Raw genomic sequence first — 17,180 nt, forward strand, 5'->3', positions numbered from 1 at the left:
ATCAGTTATGAGGATAATCTCTGATAGGGCATCAGATGAGCAATTGCATGATGCATACCTATATGCAAAAGAATGGGGCGTGTGTTTAGTTCAGGGTTGGTATCATGTAATTCTAGCGAGATGCCCCCTTGAAATGCTATTTTTTTTTTTCAAAAGTTTAATTGTTGTCAGGCAGCCTGAGTTGGGCTCCTCTTAATTACTCAGGGAGCTAACAGATCAATCCATGTTCCAATTGACATCAAATGGAAAAAAATCTGCAGTGAACTTTCAGGTTTTATCTTCTGAGCTCTGGATAGAGTTTGCTGTGTTTAAATGAAACTAGTTGCCTGAAAATCTTTTGGCTGATTTATAGATTTGGCCATTATTTTTATTTAAATGAACTTATTTTATTGCCAAATGATGACTAGCATATAAGACTGGTCAAAAAATAAAATTGCCTAGTATAGAAGAGGCATATGAAAGAGTCCCTTTCACCAAACTTCAACCGATCATCTATACAAGTAGGGAGACGTGCCTTTTCCACTCAAGAATAAAATCAAAATACTATAGTTCGACACAATTGTCTAATTGATTTTCTCTTTGCCTTTAGATTCAGAATTTCTTAACTCCATAGTGTCCACATACATCTTGTCGTGTGGAATGTCATGCTATGTTTCCTTTGGCTCTTTTGCCTCTTATTCTCCAGCACCATAGGAAGTCTTTCATTGGTATTTGGCGTGGTATAACTTATAGGAGCAGTTTTGGCATCAGCTACCACAGTCTAGAGGTTACTTTACAATTGGTCTAGAGGTGATTTACGTCCTTCTTGTTTCTCTGCAAGCAACAAACACAAAAACCGACAAGTACATGGGCTTGAAGCAAAAAACATAAAGTGAAGTGAAGCACACAATTTAAAGAAAATTAAAAAATTCCAAACATGTATGAATTTGGTGCTTTAACAGTCAAATTGGAATTTAATTTTATTAAACATCCAATATACAATAATGTTGATATTTATTCAACCGCTCAACTTTGAGATTCAGAAGAACGTTTTGATCTCCGGAGCTTATGTGATATAATCGATTGATAGCCATATAAATTGAAATTGAAAGAGAGAAGCTGAGTATGTGAGAGAGTTAAGATATAATAGATAGTTGAATTTGGAAGTTATTTGTGAGAAGAAGTGAATTGAGATTGTGAGTTTATTTCGTTCTTAGGTGATAGGAACATATCATGAATAAATTAAGAGCCCGTTTGACCCTTCTTTTTTCACTTTATAGTGAATACTAGTTTGGCTGCGAAAATTTCAAATCCAACTTGAAGTTGTATTTCAAATTTGGGAACAACTTGTAACCTTGTCCAACTTACTTTTCACTTATGAAGTTGTATTTAAGTACATTCAAGCATGAACAATATTTCAAATTTCCTTTGCAAAAAGTACAACCAAACACAATTCCAACAAAAGTGACAAATATTTGGGATCTATAGCCAGATGCCTACTTATTTTTGTAAGGAAAGAAGGGTTTGTGAGAGAAGTGGTCGAATTCACTGCTCATGAAGGATATAATTTTTCTAAATGCTCAAATAACCATTTGTGGGCAGATTGGTACAGCTGTTCAAGTCTCAAAACTGGTTTTCAGCTGGAATAACTTTTGGCTTGGAATTCGGATATTGTCGAACCAACGCACAACCCAAATTCTTGCTACAGTGGTGAGCTTGTCCCTGGCTTTAAACTGTGGGCCGGGTTTGTGGGTTAAGTAAGTCAGGTTTTAGTAGAAATATTTTTACAGTGGACTATCCGATTGACTAAGATGCGAATTGCTAAGTCTTGCTGTAAAGGCTAGTACTTTGGGCTAAAAAGCCTGTATGCTTGGTATAGACATGCAAGTTGATGTCAGTCTTATAATATCCTATTCTCTGACGTCTAACAACCTCGGTGAGTGTCACGTGACTACATTACCTCCGCGGTTTTCATTCTTGTCAAGTGACGACTTAAAATGCTCTGAATAGATGTGTAGTGACAATAAAAAACTGTGGCTTGCGGGTAGTTCCTATGTTGGTTTTTAATCATTGTTGAGATGTGCATACTTCTATTTTGTGGACAGCATAAATGTGATCTCATCAATATGAGTTACGGAGAACCTACACTGCTGCCAGACTATGGTCGCTTTGTTGACCTTGTCAATGAGGTAATGTTCATTGCCTTTGTATGATCACTTTGTGATAGTTCAGTGCATGGGAAATCTGTTAATCGGTTGACCATCTGGTGAAATATTTTAGGTGGTCAACAAACACCGCCTAATATTTGTCAGTAGTGCTGGCAATAATGGGCCAGCTTTGACTACTGTGGGTGCACCTGGTGGCACCAGTTCAAGCATAATTGGAGTAGGTGCATATGTTTCTCCAGCTATGGCTGCTGGTGCTCACTTATTAGTTGAGCCACCTACTGAAGGCCTTGAATACACCTGGTATGTACAACTTTTAGGATACTTTGTGCCTCTGTCCTAGTTAGAGTGTGGAGAACAAAATTAGATCCAAGAGTTCGCAGGTCTAGTCGGGGACCCACTGTGGATGGTGATCTTGGTGTCTCCATAAGTGCCCCTGGTGGTGCGGTGGCCCCTGTGCCCACATGGACCCTTCAAAGACGCATGTTAATGAACGGAACATCAATGTCATCTCCTTCTGCTTGTGGAGGTGTGGCTTTAATCGTCAGTGCTATGAAGGTAATTCAAATGTTTTGGACCTTTGATACGGTGTCTTTTGTTTTCTTTTTGACTGCAAGTCTGTGACCTGCAGGCGGAAGGTATTCCTGTTAGTCCATACACTGTACGGAAGGCTCTTGAAAATACATCTATACCCATAGGTGCTTTACCAGAAGAAAAATTAACCGCTGGACAGGGACTCATGCAAGTTGACAAGTTAGGTTTACTGCTTCCTTATGACTTTTGATCTTTAGCATGACCATTGATCCGTTTATGATTAATATCTTGAACATTGTTGCAGGGCTTATGATTACATGCAAAAGGTGCAAAATCTTCCCTGTGTGTGGTATCAAGTAAAAATTAAGCAGGCTGGCATCACAAGCAAACCAACTTCGTGTATGTATGTGTGTGTGTGCTCATATCTGTGTTTCGTGCATGTTGTATTTCTTTGTAACCCTTCATGATGCCGCAAACCATTTCTCCTAAGCTTTTACAAATGGTGAATTCCGGATCAAAAAGGAGGTTTATCAAAGATGAATAACTGTTGTCTTTTTGGTTCTTTGGGGTAATATAGCAGTTATCACCATTATTTCTGGTCTGATCAAAAGATGTGTTCATTCTGATCAGAAATGCTATTTTTGCAGCTGCTACGTCTCGAGGCATCTACCTTAGGGAGCCTTTATATTGTCACCAATCTACAGAGGTGAGATTAATGCTCTAACTTCTGTTTGTCAAGCATGCCAAAGATTCATATAGCTGACCCCAAAATATGGAGTCGAGGTGTAGTTTTGTTGTATGAAGGCTGAATAATTTATGGTGTGACAATGATCTGTTATGAAGGTTCAACAATATTTATTTGGCATCTTTGGAGTCTCTGAGTACCCTGGGGCCTGGAGCAAGTAGTTTAGATAAGATTTAATGTCTTATTATAGTAAGGCTTCCTCTAACGCCCCTTGGTATATTCCTTTATCAATAATGTATAGAAGTTCTAAATATAAAGAACTTACATTTCACTTTTATTCTATGTAGTATGCTGATAATTTGAAATGAGTTTAAAGAAGAAGTTGGGATTCATCTAGCCTCAAGCCCTCACTCCACCTTGCTTGGGTCTGAGCCCAAGTTGTTGTATTGTAGTTGAAGTTAAACCCAATAAATTAGATAGAAGACCACACCATTTAGAGTTTTTTCTTCAAATTTATTCCAATAGTGTTTGGGCCAGTCAGTTTGTGCACCTTGTCAAATTCATGTGGTAACCTATCAGTGCATTAGCGAGTTGCCAAATGCAACCATTGAGCTCATACCAAATGTCGTCGTGGGAGTCTAACCTGGAATATCTAAGTTGATAACCTCATGATTCAATGCTCTTGGGTGGACTGAGTTACCCCCAACTGACTTTCGTCCTTCTTTCTATTGGAACCTTAAACGATGGCATTCGCTTGTAAGTGAGATGCAAAATTAGAGAAATCACAATTAGAACTCTGTAGATGTGATTGTGACAGTTGGTTGTCAAAATTCTTTTCCTTCTTATTCATGTGCCTAAGCTTTACACTTTGACACACGCATCACAAATGCCTCGGGTCACTGTCTCTTTGTTTGTCGCGATCCTAGAAATACCTGGAGCCTACAAGTTTTCCTACAGAAACAGCAGCCTATTGCTATCATAGCTCCTTGCCATTGCCATAAATACAAGTTGATACAATTCTACACAGATTATCCACTTCAGCATCACTTCACTGATGAAACAGACTCTGATCCTTTCTTATTTTTGTCGTGACCCTCACACGTTCTTCCACACCCAGACTAGAATTCTTATTTATAAGTTGCCAATTTAATACTCTACTGCGGTCAAAGAAAAGAACAGAAGTATAGTAGAGTTGCTACAGTGGAAAGTGGAAACCTCTATACCTTTCTAGAGGCATCTATGTATGCCTAAAGCTTTTAAAGACCAACAGACTGTATGAAAGGTTTGCAAATCGATTAAGTAGATACCCGGTCTTTGAATGGAGTTAGGTTTTCGATGTTTCAGGTAGAGTGAGGCAAAGCCGAATAATAGAATATCTTTTGTGCTATTCTTTTTAGTGTCAAGGCAGTCAACTTTGATGCGTTCATATGGTTCCTTATTACTATGTAAGTAGTCATCTTGCTGTGAGTCTCTACCTCCTTTTAATGTATGTTTTCAGAGTAAAACCATATTGTGTGTGATGGAGAAATGTAGAATCCGATGGGGTTAGTTGATTCTGTTGATTTCAGGGGAACACGTGAAATTCTTGAAAATGGTTTGAGCTACTTCTCTGTATTGTGTTAAGTAAATTGATGCAGAAAAGGCTCATATCTGTTTTAGCCAGCTGAAAGGACATTTGGTGTAGATGTCATTTAGTCGGTTATGCTTTTTTTTTTTATTATGTTGCTGCCCTCGTAGGCTGATAACATTCTTTCCTCAGTGGACTGTGGAAATAGCACCGAAGTTCCATGAAGATGCAAATAACTTGGACCAATTGGTTCCTTTTGAAGAGTGCATTGAGTTGCATTCTACTGGAGAGGCAGTGGTGAGAGCTCCTGACTACCTCCTCCTCACCCATAATGGGCGCAGCTTCAGGTTACTCAGCTATCCTATCTATTCTGATTAGATGATTAAGTTAAATATAAATCATTTATTTTCTTATTTTTCCAGTTCCTCTGTCCATTTATAGCTCTCTGACTGTGTGATCTTTCATAATTGCTTTTGAATTGCCAAATGCACAAATTTGTGGCTACCTCAATGATGGGTCTGCTGATTATTCTGAGGGAGGTGCTAGAAACATCTCTATATTTTAAGCTATGTGCTACTACTTTAGTTGCAGCAGGTCATACTTGTGGCCTTTCAACACTGAAAAAATGGTGCACAAATGATTAAATAGATTGCTCTGCAGGACCTTAAACTATTGTATTCTAATCAACCTCAAAATGATTTGATGTCATATAACCACAGGAACTCCTTAAGAGCTAGCTGGTAACATCATTTTGTTAGTTTTCCACACGATCGTGTCAATTGTGTGTCCTGTGGGATTATACTGCGTATGTTTTTGTTGTTCTTAGATGTCAATATTGAGTGTGTAATAGAAAATCCAACCTAAGTCCACTTCTTGTGCTCTCTCCTGGATGTGTTACTAAATAAGCGGAGAGACTTCAAAGGAATTTCTTGTCAGCTCAAAGGACGAGGCAAAAAGGTGTCACGTCGATAAGTTGGAAGGTAATCACATCCCCATTATCATTTGGAAAGTAGGGAAGATATCTAGGGGTCGTTGAGAAGGGCCTATATGGAACTAATGAGGTGGACTCCTTGATGAACAATGATAGCCAGACCATTTTGGCATCAAAGAAGGGAGTGGAGGGAAGAATTAGTCACATCTTTTTTTTTTTGAAACTGTAACATTTGTATTTCACAGAGTACTTAGGTAGTACAGAAAAACCATAAATTAGTCACATCTTCTTATGGACATCGTTTATGTAAAAAAGCATTATGACGCAAGTAGTTCAGTAGAGCAGGAAACAGGGAAAATATTAGTTTTTGGCAGAATATGTGGTCTTGGGATGAAATCCTCCTCGATGTCCAGTGATATCAAAGGCGAAAAGCGCAAAAAAGCTCTAAGGTCCGTGGGGGCTTTAAGTGCAAAGCGCTAATAAAGTGTGGGCTTTAATTAAAAAAGGCTCAAAGGGAGAAAAAAGTACAAATATATATGTTTAGTCCAAACTAATAATTATAAACATTATGACAAATATATGACCAATGAAATTGATTTTTTTTAAGTTATGAAGTGAAATATCAATTGTTTCGTGTCAATTCTTCATAAGAGGCTCATTGTCAAGGAAAAGTTTGTCTTAGAACCTTGATGACGACACTGAATCACACATAAAGCGAGCGAGGTGCTCAACACGTTTTGAGCCTCGCTTCAGGGCTTAAGCGCGCTTTGATAGCACTGTCGATGTCATCCTAAATATTTTCAATATCTTGAGATTTGTTTTAAGTATCTATTGCTAAAAGGTGCAGCTAACAATTGCTCAAGTATACAAGACACAAACAAGAATCCATTTGGAAATAATTTACAGCCCAAAGAGAAGAAAGTGCTACTCACAAGCAGAAGATCAGATCACAGTGACAAATCAAGGGGAAGCAGGATGCTTTGAAGATGGAATGAAAACGTGAACAAAATAATTCTGGATGAAATCCTTTTACCATAGCTAAGTATGAAGCGAAGACACAATGTTCTCTTATTTGTTAGTGTGGATTCAAGAGCTGGTGTGCTTTTTGCTTGGTTTAAGAGGTCTTACTGTTGAAATCTTAAGAAAAAAGAAACCTTACGTTAGTTGATGTTGCATATGCACATGGAAGTGCCAAGGAGAACTTGTGGACTACTTGTTTTATGTTTTATATTACCGTTCCTGTTGTCACCTATGTAGTTTGGATATTTCAAACTGGATTTATGCCCTAGCCAATTTTTCTTTGGTCTTGTATAGATGATCAATTTTTGAGGATACAACACAAGCATCTTTGGTTGGTTGTAGGTCAGTGCCAAAGCAGTCATTAAATGGCTGGCTTGACTATATATCAATTCCTTTCCCTACTTTGAAAGTGAAATCCATTTTCATGTGATAATTTCAGTTAAGATGTTGTGGTTTCCTGATCAGTTCTCACATTTTCTGGTATCTGTGAAGATTTGTTGATGAAGAGAAAGTCCTGTGATAATTCAGAGCCTCAAATCAGATTTGATAATTCATAGCCTCAAATCAGATTTAGAATTTTTGAGCCGAAACAAAGTTTTTGGTGACCAGTTTCAGTAGTTGGCATACTTTGTGAAGGGCTAGCCTGGTATCTTATTCTCCTCCACATATTTGTAAAGCTTATTCTGGTACAAACATCTGTTTTTGGCCAATTAATATGAGATGAAGTCTAAATATGTCACTGTAACCAATCATGTTGGTGTCTTACTTGGACGGTAGATATAGTGATAGTTTACTCTATTACTTTAGGAAGTGAGTATTATGTGTTCAGGAATTCTTCTATTAAGTCATGGCTATTGCCATTTACCGCAATTCCAATTTCTCTTCACATAGAATATATATTAGATTTTTATTTGAACTCATGATATGTATCTAGGTATAGACAGAAAAAGAAAAGAGATTAGATGATTATATTGGTGTACATTATGGGAAAAAACTTACATATTTTTCTCTTCATTCTTCCAGCATAGTTGTGGACCCCACCAATTTAAGTGATGGCTTGCATTATTATGAAGTATATGGCGTAGACAGCAAGGCACCATGGCGAGGACCACTTTTCAGAATTCCAGTGACTATAACAAAGCCCTCTATTGTAACAAGTAGACCCCCTCTAATTTCCTTCCAAGGAATTTCATTTGTACCAGGTGATTATCATATTGCTAATTTTTTCATGCAATTTGTTCATTGTATTTCTTCCATGTTCTCTTTAGTGGTACCTGTGTCAGTATTACAGTAGGGTGATGTCTGCTTGGTCTTATAGATTATCCCTTTATAATTGTCTTTAAGAGAACAGTAAACACGGAGAGGAGAGCATATTTTGTTCTATTAGTTTACTAATATTATTTTCGCTTGGTTTCCTATTGAACTATATGTTGCCCCAACTCGTTTGTTACCATCCTCCACTTAGGTTCGAATTTTGTCTCTGTATTTTAAGAAGTTCGTCATAAAGCTCCTGTGCCAATGAGTTTATCCGACTCCTAGGGGCATGTCCACTTTGCGCATGTATTTTGGTTAACAGGTTCCATCCCTTCTCTCTCCCCCACTTTATTGGTAAATGAAAATCCTGAGCGCCAGTGACACGTGGTTCAAAGTCTCTGGATAATGAGCCCCGTCCTATATCCTTCTCTACTTAAATGCCAAGCTTTTATCTGTTGTAGGTTTGAACCTGTAATGTGTGCCTAACTAACATACCACACCCTGCATTCTTACCACTAAACCAAAGCACTGGGAGCCGACCGACTGCATGCCCTCCAATAATTGTGTTTACCAAAACAAAGTACCGGATCATATAAGTTTTAATGCATCCAACACTGTAAATCAAGATAAATCTATTATCCAAAGATAAGTATTGACTCTTCCAATTAATCAGCTTTTTCTCACACTTCTCTATGACTCCATTCCAGATATCTTTGGAATTGCTTTTGGCACCAAGGGGCATGCCAAGGTAAATGGTTGGCAGAAACACCAGTTCTTCCTCCCAGAATATTATTAGCCAAGTTGTGAATGTCAGGGACCTCATCAACGGGGATATAGAAAACTCTTGCTCCAGTTAATTTGGAGCCGAGATGTAGCTTCAAAAAGAATGATAATCACCCTCAAAAATCTTATTTGTCCTCTATCAGCTCCACAGAAAACTAAAGTATCATCGGCGTATAGTAAATGAGTGATTTCAAGGTTATTGACGGCCCTTGAATCGACTCTAAAACCTGTTAGCCAGCTATTTTTTTGGGCAGTCTTCATCATAACTCCATGGCAATGATTAATAAAAAGGGGGAGCCTTAGTCCTCTCTGAGAAGAGAAGAATCCAGTGGGTGAGGCATTGACTAGGATTGAGAACTTGATGGTGCTGATGCAATAGCTGATCCAGTTGACCCATTTTTCTCCAAAACCCATTTTCATCATAGTCTTAGTAGGAAATTCCAGTTCAAGTGGTCAAAAGTCTTTTGTATAGCTAGCTTGCAAAGGACACCAGGTTCTTTTTGTTTCTGATTGTTGAGCCAACACATTCATTGGCTATAAGAATGGCATCCATGATCTGTCTCCCTTTTATACAGGCCATTTGTTGATCATCCACCAGCTTGTGCATCACTTTTTTGAGTCTCTCATCAACAATTTTTAGATAATCTTGTAAATGCTGCCTATACGACTAATATGCCTGAAAATTTTCAATTCTTTAGCTCTCACCTTCTTGGAATCAACACAACATATGTAGCATTGAAACTTCTTTCAGATATGTCTCTTTCGTGGAAGTTTTGAATAGTAGGAATGACCTCCGTATTCACTACTTCCAACAGTGTTTGAAAAAAGCCATTGTGAAACCATTCTGGGCCAGGTGCTTTATCCCCTGCACACTCTAGGACACTGGACCATATCTCTTGCTCTTCAAATGGACTTTGTAGCATCAGATTATCTTGTGGAAGATTTGGATCATCTTTACTGAATTTGAACATCTTTAGAAGCTTGGATTTTAACTTCGTACAGCTGAAGTTTGGAGAAACAACTATTGGGGCTGTGTTTAAGTGGTGGGTTTGGACTATATTGCACTTACATATTTGGGTGTGAGTGCATGAGAGAGAGAGAGGGAGGATCAGTTGTGGAGGGATGGGGAAGCGAGAAGAACTCTATTTTTAGTGTTGCTAATAATATTAAAGCTGTTCTTGATTATATTTCTTGGAAGTGTTGGTTTTGCAAGTACGATCTCTTCTGTTGACCGTTTGGTGCTGGTAGAGGATTTCCTTGTCGGCTAAGTCACATGAAGCAATAGTCCTGCCGTTTCTGTAGAGTTTCTCGTCCGAAGAAAATGTGCATCCTTCTTTCAATAGTTCGTACTTAATTTACTCAAATTGAATGGTCTAGAGTAGACTGAAAAATGATTATTGAATTAATAATGTTCAGACAAATTGAAAGGTTCATAAAGACTATCTATGCTGCTGATAGCTTAAGCTGCAAACCATGGAAATCAGGTAATCTATAATTTCCATGATGCACTTAGTTACAGATAAAATAAAAATCTGATGAAATAGTGTTAGTATGATCTGGGCCAGATTTTCGGTGAGAACCTATTTCTTCATATTGACTGCAATAATGTGTTGTAAACAGGTGTGCGTTTGGGGGTAGAAACCCAAAGGAAAAAGTTGGAAAAAAATGTGGCAGAAATTTTTAGCAGGGTATAGATTTCCCACGTGAACGAGTTAGGTTTTAAGCAGAAAAACCAAATGACACAAACAACACCTTCATTTTGTTTCTTAAAATCATTTCAAGGTTGATGTTGCATGCTCTTCCTTTGACTGCTTTGTTATTGTCAACTTTTTTGCATGTACGCTTGTGTTCAGGCCAAATTGAAAGGAGATTTATTGAGGTACCATTTGGTGCTACCTGGGTGGAGGCCACCATGAGGACATATGGGTTTGATACGGCTAGAAGATTCTTCATAGATACTGTTCAGGTAAAATATCTCGTGATTTATCGGGTCGTTCTGATGTAAAGTTACCTCAATCACGTGCTCGTAATCTACAGCTCTCCCCATTGCAAAGGCCCATTAAGTGGGAAAGCGTGGCCACATTTTCATCACCTTCATCCAAAAACTTTGTGTTTCGAGTGGAGGGTGGTCAGACAATGGAACTAGCAATAGCCCAATTTTGGTCCAGCGGCATAGGCAGTCATGAAACAACTATTGTTGATTTTGAGGTAGTTATTTTCGAGTATGACATAAAAGAAATTGGTTCTTAACTTCTTATATTTATATTTCTGTTCTGAATTATTAAATTTCGATGACCAAAGGATTGTCGTAGGAGGCATGCTGTTGTTCTTTTCTTCTTTTTACCCTATACGTTTTTGTTCTTTTTTTTTCTTGGACCAACATTTCCAGTCTTATGAAAGGGATTTTGAACAATTAAAGTTGTTCACACCCTCCTTTTGGTTCTGGAGAGACTCTTAATGTGGAGTCCTGCCATTTGAATTGTGTAAGGTCAGTTTGCTGACTTGTCAAGAGGATTGAGTTCTGTTAATGAAGGAAAACGGTTAAAAAGTTGAAGTACCATAAATTCTTTCTATCTTAATTTATGTAAAGAGTTTGAAATAATTGCACAGAGTAACTGTTCATTGAATTGTGTTCCCTAGTCGTGCATCTTATATGTAGCAAAATGTAAGAGTAGTTGGTATAGCAATTTAAAATTTCTTGTATAATCCAGAAGGCTGAATTCTTACTTGTTGCCTTCTCCATTAAGAAGGATAGCATAGATGCACAGCAAACATAGCACTGTCTTCTTAAAATGGTATTTATGTTTCAAACGCGGCCATCCTCTCCTGAAGGTAATTATGTTGTTTTGATTAAAATTTCCATCCCCCTCCTGGACAATCCAATCCTCAGGAGTTTCTGGAAGAGAACAGGTGCTTGGAAGTAGTGTTCAGGAAAGCTAGCGCTTCATCCGCTTTAATCGTCGAAGCGAGGGTCAGCGCTTCAGTTGGCTGAAGCGAGGCATGTAAAAAGAAGTGACCGCTTCTGGACTTGAAGCGCGATGCGACCAGAAGTGCTGAATTGAGAAAAACAACGCTTTTATTTTTTCAAAATAAGTGATCAATTTCAAAGAATAAAAATAGGGATGACTTACCTAGTTCTTCTTCTTCTTCTTACTACTACTTCTACTGCAACTACCTAGGATTTTTCTTCTTTTTTCCACTTTGTTCGTAATTTTGTTTTCGTTGTCTTGTTAGCTTTGATTATTTAAATTATATGTTGCTTAATTTTTTTCCTCACAGTGATTAAAATATACAGCGCTAAATTGTTTTATTTCTTAACAATGACTAAAATGTTCTTGAATTTTTTCTTGATAGTGATAAAAATATAATGTTTGATTAGTTTTCTTATATCTTATCTGCGATAAAAATGGCTGACCCAAGATGAAAATGTGGGAAAAAAGTTAGTGTCTCAATCGACAAAAAAGAAGAGTAACCTCCTTAGAACCTGGCAAAGTCATTATTAATGTGAGTGAGACTCCATCTCTATCCCTAGATGACTGCTTAAACTAGGCTCCACTTTTGAGATAGGTTCTTGGTCTTGATCAAAATAGGTCAAGGGCGCGTTGGAACGATCGGGGTCTTTCGATTCGAAAAAATGTGGTGCGGGTTCATCTCTCTCGACCAGTTCAGGTGAGAGGGAGGATGTAATTCAGCTCGACCTACAGGGAGAGGGAGGGTGATCGAGGGGACCAGGCTTTCGATCTCTTCTCTATGGCGGGAGGTTTCTTTCGTATCTCGCCTCTTTGTTGGACCGTCGGCGCAGTGGTCTCTGACTTGGACCAGGAACCAATTCGAAATTGGATCTTCACATGTCGGTGGTTTTTAGCCGTAGGCATTTTACCAGGAAGTTGGTGGTCCTATCATGAATTAGGTCGGGGTGGCTGGTGGTTTAGAGATCCTGTAGAAAATGCTTGAGGAGGAGGTCAATTTTAAGTGTTGGAAGCTACTGCAAAGGGACTCTCCCTCATCTAGAAATGATTAGCAATTGAGAGAGAATAGGGCGATAGCGATAGACACAGGAACTAAGAAAAAATTCCCCGATATAATAAAGAAAGGAAGAATGGTTCCAAACCATTGAAACATAAAGCACTAAAGACTGATAAGACGTGGCAGAAATTAGAAGTGAGAAGCTGATCCTTGTTTGGTCATAAGGATAATAATTCTTCTTACGTCAGGGGCGGCCAGACCGGGGGTTAACCGCGATTGGTAATGGCCCCATCGAGAAATAGAACTTACTAATCCTAAGTCAAAGGGTCGAGAAACTCAAGGGGGAAACCTTTTTTCTAGTTTTTTAATATGAATTTTTGCTTATGACTTGTCTATTTATTTTGATCTTTTTTCTTTTAAATTGTGCTGCACTTCAATGAGGCGAACGCTTAGCCTCATGCTTCGCCTCACACGCTTCGCTTAAAACATGAAGTGGGGCGTTGTCGCTTTTTACCGCTTCGCGCTCCCCTAAACACTGCTTGGAAGAATTTTATGCTTTGCTGCTTGAATATATTAGGAGACAAATGAGACAGCGATAATGCCTTTGCTTGGGTCTTTGGTTGAAATTCTCAGATTGCATTCCGTGGTATAAAGATCAGCAAAGAGGAAGTAGTTCTTGATGGAAGCGAAGCACCTGTGAGGATTGATGCTGAAGCTCTTCTGTCAACTGAAAAACTTGTCCCTTCTGCTGTGCTCAACAAGGTCAAATTTTTCTTTAACTTTTGGATGTTAGCCACTTTGATTGACTTCCTCAGGCGGGTGAAATACTTACATGATCTCTTTTTCCGGTTGTAATATGATTTCAGATAAGAGTTCCGTATCGTCCAATTGATTGCAAACTGCATGCACTTTCAGCAGATCGGGACAAATTACCCTCAGGAAAACAGATTCTGGCTCTTACATTAACGTGGGTTTGATCTCTTGAAACTAGTTATATGATGCTTGATTACATTTTGAATAATAATCATTTCCTGCTTTTCTGTTTACAGTTACAAATTCAAACTGGAGGATGATGCTGAACTGAAGCCTCAGATTCCTTTACTTAACAATCGAATCTATGATAACAAATTTGAGTCTCAGTTTTATATGATATCGGATGTGAATAAGGTATAGAGTAAATATTCTTTGAAATGGAAGCATTCTATAGATTAGGCTTGAAGTATGCTCCTCCCTCCGCCGAAAGAAAAAGTAAAAAAAAAATACACACACACAAGAATATCTCAAGAAAGACTACCTTATGTGGGTTGTAGCAGGATTAACAATCTGTTAGTTTTTTTGTGAGTGGGGTATATCCAGGGGACCTTCTGTGCTTGTATTTGTAGAAGAAATAGTACCTGAAATATTTTTGAAGGAATTCATCAATAATGGAAGGAGAATTCTTTCCAATGTTTAAATGTAATGCAGCAGAGCTTCCATGAAGTGAAAACTGGAAATATGCTAAAAACATCATTGGTGAAAGATGACAACAAAACTTGGTATAATATTGAGCTACTTTTAGAAAGAAATGGAGTACTTCATTCAGAGCACCTTGTTCACAGCCTTAATACTCTTCATAAAGCAGATTCTTGAAAAGCATAATCGTCTATAATTGTGTAATAGTTGATACAACTTTTTTTGGGTAAGTATGCATGATTTGAATATATTTAAAACCACAAATGTAACACATTTGTGCATTTTATTTAACTCGACAAGTGGATGCAAATTGTGTGAGCTTATCAATGCTAGATTATTTCACTTGTTTCATAGTAATCATGAAGCTGAGCATTCTTCTTATTAAAAAAAGTCGAGTTTTGCGATTATCATATACATGTAATCTGACAATTTTTGCTTGTTATCCTCTCCTTTCATTCTGTAGCGTGTGCATGCTAAGGGTGATGTTTATCCAGATTCTTCCAAACTTCCGAAGGGTGAATATACTGTACAGCTATATCTGAGGTATGTGGATGTGCCTACATTATTTATTTGATGTGCTGTGAGATTGTGCAGATTATTTCCTCATGCATCTCTTTACTTGTATATATCTCATTGCCTAAGGTTCTTTCCTCATTTTGACCCTGGGAATTGAGGTTATCTGTGCTTGAGTTTTAGACCATAAAAATTGCCTCTATACTAGTAAGTAGAACATAAGGTATTAAGTGAGGTGGCTTGGATGTGTTCCCACCTAGGTTTTTTTTTGTAATACCCTTTTATATGTTAAGCTCATACAGAAGATATTTGTGATGTTTTTAACTTTTTGTAATGCACAGAACTGAATTACAAGTTGTAAGTTGTAATACTTTTGAAGGGGTACTACACCTTGGTTGTAGTATACCTGTGGATATATAGAAGTAAAGTTACCATTATCAAAAAAAAAAAAGTTAGAAAGTTAAGCATTAGTGTTAGAGTGCTAGAATTAGTGTGTTAGAAGAGGTGAGCTTTTTGCCACACATGGACATATATTATGTGTATTGCATCTCACACCTGTAAATAGCTGGTACTTGTCTTGGTGATATCATTGCATCAGTATATTTCACTTCTTATTTTCTAGTATGGCCATCAAGCAGTAGGCAAAAGTTACTTGAGCCTTAACCAAGGACTGAGAGAGGAAAGAAGAGAATAGAATCTACTGATAGTCTGATGATAAAATTTAAAGGCCAAATACATAGATGACCCTTAAACTAGGGGCCAGCTTTGACACCTCAACTAAGGCTTGTAATCCAAGCAAACTGATGTACCAAGGAAATTATCTATGATATTTCTTTAATGAGATTGTCTAGCCTCAGCACACCTTTTTTCTTGTGATTCTTCTAACACCCAATTATTACATTGTAATGTGAAACCAATCCATGCTTTGTTTCTTTTTTGCTCTCTTAAGAGATTCAAACACAATGATCGTGCCAAATTGGCTAGCTTGAATAAGCCTTCACCAGCTCGTAATATCTGTGGTTCAGGCATGACAATGTACAGTACCTAGAGAAGATGAAGCAACTGGTGTTATTCATCGAAAGAAAATTGGAGGAAAAGGTACACTGCTATCACTGCTACTCTCTTTACAGATCAAAATTTTATCAGTCTGAACTAATCAATAGTTGAGAAGCAGGCATACATCTCCTTTTATTTGATGCATTGGTCCTTTCAGTTGTGTAGTTGCTATCCTTCTTTACATGTTGAGGATTACATGTTTAAACTCATGAAGTTTCACTTGCTTTTGAAAGTTATTGTGTTCACCTGCAGCAGTCAAGTAAGAAGACCAGCCAAAATACATCTTGACCTCCTAATACTCTCTCAACACTCACCTTAACTTGGCCAAAGAATGGTTGTAGAAAAGAAGTTTGGACTGAATTAAGGGTTCAAGTGCTGATTCCAACTAGTTTGGGATTTAACGCTTGGTGATGGCTATTTATTTCCTTCATTTTCCAACAATAGGAAATTGACGATCTCCTTGATAAAGTATGAACTAATCTATACCTTCTTTTCTTTCTTGTAATGATAGAGAAATCTGTCTGGGGTCAAATCGTAGGACCAACTACAACCTTCGAAACTCGAGACAATGGGCACACCCCTCTACCCTTCTCTACTTAAATACCAGACTTTAGTTTAAACGATGCAACAACCTATTACCTAAGTCACGAGTCCCTCAACCTTTGCAAATGAACTAAGCCCGAGGGGCAAGCAACTTAAGTAGTTCCATACTGATTGATAGTTGACACTCTTCAAAGTTTTTGTTTGTTGATGCATAAGATTTTTGCATAGGACATTGTTCGGTTGAACTTCTATTCTCAGCCTGATGGCCCACTAACGGGTGATGGTTCCTTCAACTCTTCAGATCTAGTTCCAGGGTAAGTTTAGTCCAATTTATGACGGTTATCTTTCTCTTGCTGTTGTATCACCATGTGTATTGTTTTACATCTTGATGTTTGTAGAGTGAAAGAAGCATTTTATGTGGGTCCTCCAGCGAAGGACAAGCTCCCAAAGGTTTTTCCTACCAAAATTCTTTTCTATCGCTTAACTCAGAACTTGTCATCCTGTCATTCCATTTCTGTGAGCTGTCCTCTATGTCCTGGTCATTGTATGATTTATACTATCTACTTGCAGAATTCCCGTGAAGGATCTGTATTGTTTGGCCCAATCTCATATGAAGGGGGAAAAGGTCTGCAGAAGAATCCTGCTTCTTATCAAATATCTTATATTGTGCCACCAATTAAGGTTTTCCCTTGTATCCTTCTGTCTAGATTTATCTTCTGCAATGCACAGTTG

General features: G+C 37.9%; 1 protein-coding gene and 1 long non-coding RNA gene across 2 annotated transcripts in view; both read left to right on the plus strand.

Annotated features, from left to right (window-relative positions):
* Nucleotides 1-17,180, plus strand: part of LOC101244555 (tripeptidyl-peptidase 2) — a 32,331-nt gene that overhangs the window by 6,918 nt on the left and 8,233 nt on the right. The window contains exons 10-27 of the mRNA XM_069296225.1: nucleotides 2,085-2,168; nucleotides 2,260-2,447; nucleotides 2,528-2,702; nucleotides 2,776-2,897; nucleotides 2,983-3,077; nucleotides 3,326-3,384; nucleotides 5,123-5,277; nucleotides 7,905-8,083; nucleotides 10,772-10,884; nucleotides 10,956-11,126; nucleotides 13,518-13,646; nucleotides 13,751-13,851; nucleotides 13,934-14,051; nucleotides 14,800-14,879; nucleotides 15,875-15,947; nucleotides 16,677-16,762; nucleotides 16,847-16,898; nucleotides 17,019-17,129. Of these exons, the coding sequence (XP_069152326.1) occupies nucleotides 2,085-2,168; nucleotides 2,260-2,447; nucleotides 2,528-2,702; nucleotides 2,776-2,897; nucleotides 2,983-3,077; nucleotides 3,326-3,384; nucleotides 5,123-5,277; nucleotides 7,905-8,083; nucleotides 10,772-10,884; nucleotides 10,956-11,126; nucleotides 13,518-13,646; nucleotides 13,751-13,851; nucleotides 13,934-14,051; nucleotides 14,800-14,879; nucleotides 15,875-15,947; nucleotides 16,677-16,762; nucleotides 16,847-16,898; nucleotides 17,019-17,129 (2,091 nt within the window). The remainder of the gene's footprint in view (nucleotides 1-2,084; nucleotides 2,169-2,259; nucleotides 2,448-2,527; nucleotides 2,703-2,775; nucleotides 2,898-2,982; nucleotides 3,078-3,325; nucleotides 3,385-5,122; nucleotides 5,278-7,904; nucleotides 8,084-10,771; nucleotides 10,885-10,955; nucleotides 11,127-13,517; nucleotides 13,647-13,750; nucleotides 13,852-13,933; nucleotides 14,052-14,799; nucleotides 14,880-15,874; nucleotides 15,948-16,676; nucleotides 16,763-16,846; nucleotides 16,899-17,018; nucleotides 17,130-17,180) is intronic.
* LOC138347794 (uncharacterized) lies at nucleotides 10,103-10,600 on the plus strand. Its single transcript, XR_011220338.1, has 3 exons — nucleotides 10,103-10,241; nucleotides 10,335-10,402; nucleotides 10,539-10,600. It is a non-coding gene; the product is annotated as an uncharacterized lncRNA (long non-coding RNA).

This window comes from Solanum lycopersicum, chromosome 3 (genome assembly GCF_036512215.1).
Source record: "Solanum lycopersicum chromosome 3, SLM_r2.1".
NCBI classification, from domain to species: domain Eukaryota; kingdom Viridiplantae; phylum Streptophyta; class Magnoliopsida; order Solanales; family Solanaceae; genus Solanum; species Solanum lycopersicum.